The 5,221-nt window shown below is 52.9% G+C and overlaps 1 protein-coding gene across 1 annotated transcript; it reads right to left on the bottom strand.

Annotated features, from left to right (window-relative positions):
- Positions 1–226: 226 nt before the first annotated feature.
- LOC135826688 (uncharacterized) lies at positions 227–1,393 on the bottom strand. The gene is made up of 2 exons (XM_065339290.1): positions 759–1,393; positions 227–326 (listed from the first exon to the last, which is right to left on the bottom strand). The coding sequence occupies exons 1-2, from the start codon at positions 1,391–1,393 to the stop codon at positions 227–229; spliced, it is 735 nt and encodes a 244-aa protein (XP_065195362.1).
- Between the last annotated feature and the right edge of the window lie 3,828 nt (positions 1,394–5,221).

Genomic DNA, 5,221 nt, shown 5'->3' with positions numbered 1-5,221 from the left:
ACGAAGTCAATATTAGATTTATCACGACTGACCAAAGCATGATTTCAATCGCTAAAAAGGAGTCGAATATAAGCGGTCAATATAGCCTTAACTAATGAGTGAAATATGCAGGAATATTTGACTGCTTAGGTATGGCAAATATCTATGTGAGTCTAAGGGAGTGATAAGCTCCTATATTTTTTAATTTTTTAATTTTTTTACTATTGAACACTCGCTGCATGATGAACTAAAATGAGGAGAAGAACTCGACACAATGGTACATATCCAGCAGGACGGAGTGGGTGGGACCTGTGAAGCTCAGCCAACCCAGGATCTCGGCATCACAGCTGCACATGTGCACCAAAGGAAACAAAATGGGGAGTGGAAGGGCGGGGAGGGGAGCAGGAGAGCAAGAACTCTAAGGGTAGGAAAGAGAGGAGCGAGGGGAGGAAACCAGGAAACTTGTTATTCCAAGATATGAGTGCAAACAAGTACGCAAACAAGTACAAATATAGCAGTATCAAGATCATGATGCTGAGGCGAAGGTAAAGGCTGATTGCCGTGCAGATTTGACGAAAGATTAGAGTGAGAATGGAGGAGAGTCAGAGAGAGATAAAGACGAATGGATTGGGAGTTGGATGAGAAGGGAGTGCTCCGAGAACATAAACAGGGTGGTACTGGCAGTAGCCTAGGGGGCGATGTCCGTGGCCAATGACCAACCCGACCGTTTCAGGTAGCGGTAGGTCAGAACCTTGAACTGCTGCATCCTTTTGGCAGACGGTGCATCGCGGAGGAGAGTGGCTGGCAGTTCATTCCAGGCTTCGATGAGGCACTCCGGGAAAGAGCGCAGCGCAACATTGCACGATCTGGCAGGTAGGGCTGTCTGGAGTTGAAGCTCGTGCGCAAGGTTGGCTGCCGAGCGACGACGTGTGGCAGGCGCGATGGCGGGTGCGATGGCTCCGGCTGGGCGTGTCGCTGCAAGAGCTGGTAGGCTTGCGATATAATGGAGCTTGTACAGAGTTGTGAGGCTGGCCACACGGCGCCACAGGGACAGAGTGTCCATTGCAGCCCCTGTCCCAATCAGGGTGAGGGCACGATGCTGGACTTGGTCCAGCTGTGAGAGATGGGTAGCCGCAGCTCCCATCCATACAAGTGGGCAGTACTCCATTAGAGGCCGAATGAACCCCCGGTATGCTGTGGCCCGGCCGGGTGGGTCCAGGACATGGCACGCCTTCCGGAAGAAACTAATTCGCTGTGTGGCACGCACTGCAGTTCCTCGAAGATGCTCCGAGTATGGAAGATGGGCATCAAACGTCACTCCAAGGAGTTTCAGCCGCGAGCATTCCGGGACCGCTGTGCCGTTGAGCTTGATGGGTGGTGTCTCCCAGGGTCTGTGGTGGCGGGACACAGTCATGGCCTGTGATTTCGTTGGCTGAAAGTGACGCGCCACTGAGCACCCCATTCAGCAAGTGCATCCACATCAGCTTGGAGGTTGCGGCACACTTCTGTCACAGCATGTGGCATTGGGATGTGGCCATAAAGCGTGGTGTCATCTGCGTAAACAGCCGGAGTGATCCCTTCCGGTAGGACGTCGCAGGCGTCATTCACGTACAGCAAAAACAGTGTGGGCCCAAGGATGCTCCCTTGTGGGACCCCAGCATCAATCTTGTATGGTTCTGAAGATGCTCCGCCGACTACTGCCTGCAACTTACTGTCATACAGGTAGTCAGACAGCCAGTTGAGGAGGGGACCAGTGATGCCGTCTGACGCAGCCTTGTGGAGCACGCCTCGGTGTGAAACTTTGTCGAATGCTCCTGCTATGTCTATAGCCAGCACGCGGACTGCGCCACCACGGTTGGCTTCAGAGACCCAGGAGTGGTTGAGAGACGTGAGAAGGTCAGATGTGCTGAGCCCCTGCCGGAATCCATACTGGTGGATGGACAGGGCCTTTTCATGCTCAAGATGATTGATTATGGCAGTGTTGACAATCTTCTCCATGACTTTGGAGACAACAGATAACAAGGACACAGGTCGGTAGTTCTTAACAGCAGAATGAGATTGATTATTGTGTATCGGGACCACACGGGCTACTTTCCAGAGCGAGGGCTGGGCATGGCACCGAAAACAGAGTGAGAACAGCTTGGCAATTGGTGCAGCCAAAACCTTTGAGCACAGCTTCAGAAATCTGGCAGGAATGCAATCGGGTCCGGTAGCATTGGTTGGATCCAGCTGGCGGAGCTGGCGCTGGACTGTCGCTTCCCGAAATCGGACAGTTGTCAGGGCAGATGTACACCTTGGACGAAGGTCAGGAAGGTCAGAGTGCTGTAGATCTTGATCACACAGACTGCATTTGCTCGCAAAGAATTCTCCAAAGCAAGTAGCCTTTTCCTGGTTGGTGACATATTCTCTGCCCTGGGTATTGCGTAGGACAGGGATAGACGAGCTGCGGCCAGAGCCTGCAGCTTGCTTCAGGAGTGACCACCATTGCTTGTTTCGCAGTGATCCATGTTTGAGCCGATCTCGGATGCGGGCAGATTCTGCCACACGCTTTCCACATCGGAGGCGAGCGACACGCATGAACGCCCAAACTTTAGCATGACACGTTGAGTGCCCACAACGCATGCCGCCCACGTTGAGCGTCGCGCATGAATGAATGTCGCGTTGAGTGACACGTTGTATGACACATAGAATGCCACGTCGCATAGAGTACCATGTGAGCATGCACCAAGGCGTGTGACCAACATGGAAACCGTGATGTACAGCGCACGTGACTGTAGCCAGCAGCAAAGCATGAGCATGCAGTAAAGCACCAGCAATCATAGCAGCATAGTTTGAGTGGTAGCACGAAGCAGCCGCGTGCACCCATTAATCTGCATTATTACTATAATGCTACATTAACTACAACACACAGCAGCTTGCGGTTAGGAGGGTGCTGGCCAGCGAAGTGAGAGGCTACAGAGAGAGCAGGATCTTGGCGGAGCCAAGAGGATAGTCACGTCCGAGGGACGAAGAACGAGAGCCCTGAGTAGCCGGAAATGAGCATGGCCCATTGTGGCCAGCAAGCCTCGTACCGAAGCAGCCGTGAGCAGGGTTAAAGTCATAGACACTGCCGGAGCAGGATCTTGGCGGAGCCAAGAGAGAGGTCAGAGAGAGGTCACTGCCGGAGCAGGATCTTGGTGGAGCCAAGACAGGGATCACTGCCGGAGCAGGATCTTGGTGGGGTAACCATCACCTACAGTGGGCTACGGTGGGCCACCGGGTAGTTGAGATGGTGGTGGAGCTGAACGTGTCCGTCTTGGAATTGCCGGTGGCACATGCACGTTGCCCCGCTGTAGCCACTGTCACATTAGCAGCCTTGCTAGCGTTCGGCCTTCGACTGCTTAAGTGTGGCAATGATTCATGTCTCGTTGATATGGAGACGAGGCAAGGAAATAGAAAGGTAGATAGACACAGAAACAGACAGGCAGGCAGACAAACCCAAACAGACAGATGATTCAGGGTCAGCCGGGTAGACACTGCCGAAGCAGAATGTTGGCGGAGCCAAGTATCTACAAGAGTCTGCGTCCAAGGGACGGCGACCGAGGGCCCTGAGTAAAGAGAGGGGTCACTGCCGGAGCAGGATCTTGGCAGGGCCAAGAGAGAGGTCAGACAAGAGATATACGTAGACACTGCCGGAGCAGAATGTTGGCGGAGCCAAGTATCTACGAGAGAGGATTCAGGGTCGGCCGGGTAGACACTGCCGAAGCAGAATGTTGGCGGAGCCAAGTATCTACAAGAGTCTGCGTCCGAGGGACGGCGACCGAGGGCCCTGAGTAAAAAGAGGGGTCACTGCCGGAGCAAGATCTTGGCAGGGCCAAGAGAGAGAGGTCAGAGAAGGGTCACTGCCGGAGCAGGATCTTGGCGAAGCCAAGAGAGGGGTCACTGCCGGAGCAGGATCTTGACAGGGCCAAGAGAGAGATCAGAGAGGGGTAACTGCCGGAGCAGGATCTTGGCGGAGCCAAGGGAGGAGTCAGAGAGGGGGCACTGCAGAGAGAGATCTTGGCGGAGCCAAGAGAGGGACGAGGACAAAAAGCCCCCCTGGGTAAGTAGGCAATAAATGTGTGTGCATTGAGACAGCATGTGGTAAAGAGGATACTGACAAGAGTTCAAGCAACACGGATGAGAACCAGCAAGACAGTTACCTTGATGATCTCCTTGGCGGTGTCCCTCATTCCACACCAGATAAATGCTCGTGCAGCAAAGGGAGCTTGCCCAAATAGAAGGACGAACTTTGCTGCGGTGATTGGCTAGACCATGGTGTCAGGTCGCTCCGCAGCTGTGGGAGCAAAGGTTCTGGAGTCATCCAACTTGGTCCAGGCAGAGCATTGATGGCATTGAAGTTGACTGGCAGGTGTGATGCTCGAAACAGTAAATGGTACTGGACACAAATCAAGTAGAGGGTGCAGATGAGTGCCATGACCACAGAAGAACTGAACGGCTTGTGCCAACCTTCAATATGTTGATAGAGTATGGTGCCACCAGCTCAGGGTCGTCCTTGACTGAGGTTGAGAGGTGCAGCATTATGTGAGATGATCTGAGATGTGGCCTTGACAAGGTCAGACAGGCAGGGCATAATAACGTACGGGTGGGTAGCGAATGTGAGTTGGCCTAGAAGGCAGTTCGTGCTTGAGGACGCAACGCCTGTCAGTGTGGCAGAGACTAAATGACGTAGGGCCAGAGAGGTTGAGGTTTTGGAAAACTACATAAATGGTTGGACAAGTGTGGCCCAAGCAAATCTGCTGTTGGACTGAACACTTGAATACTTGTCAATTGCTGGTTGTACACACTGGTTGGGATGGCAGTGTGAACTGCAATAGTGCTAACCCCCGTACTAACTGGAGGAGACTGCAACAGCATGGGCATAGGCCAGCCTGTTAGCACGTGGGTGGTGCACCTCAAAAGTGACAGGCACTAGCAGTGATTGATTGATGCACTGTGGATGTGTGTGTGTGGGAGTTCCTTATCCTAACAATGACAAGTAGACCAAGTAATAGTAGTACTTGATGGATTGATGACAGGGCTGTGCCTGGGTGCAGATGAAGAACTGGATGCTGCTGGTCAAAGCATGCTACAAGTATGTACACAGTACTAGTAACTTGGTGTGGAGTTGCATAGCCTGGGGTTGCAGAACTTACTTTGAAGAAGAAAGATAGACTATCGCTGGCAAACAGCTTCCTTCTGGCAATGCTAGGGCCAGGGCGTT

This window comes from Sycon ciliatum, chromosome 10 (genome assembly GCF_964019385.1).
Source record: "Sycon ciliatum chromosome 10, ocSycCili1.1, whole genome shotgun sequence".
Classification (NCBI taxonomy): domain Eukaryota; kingdom Metazoa; phylum Porifera; class Calcarea; order Leucosolenida; family Sycettidae; genus Sycon; species Sycon ciliatum.
Note: the sequence above shows the minus strand (reverse complement) of the source record. Positions and strands in the feature narration are given on the sequence as shown.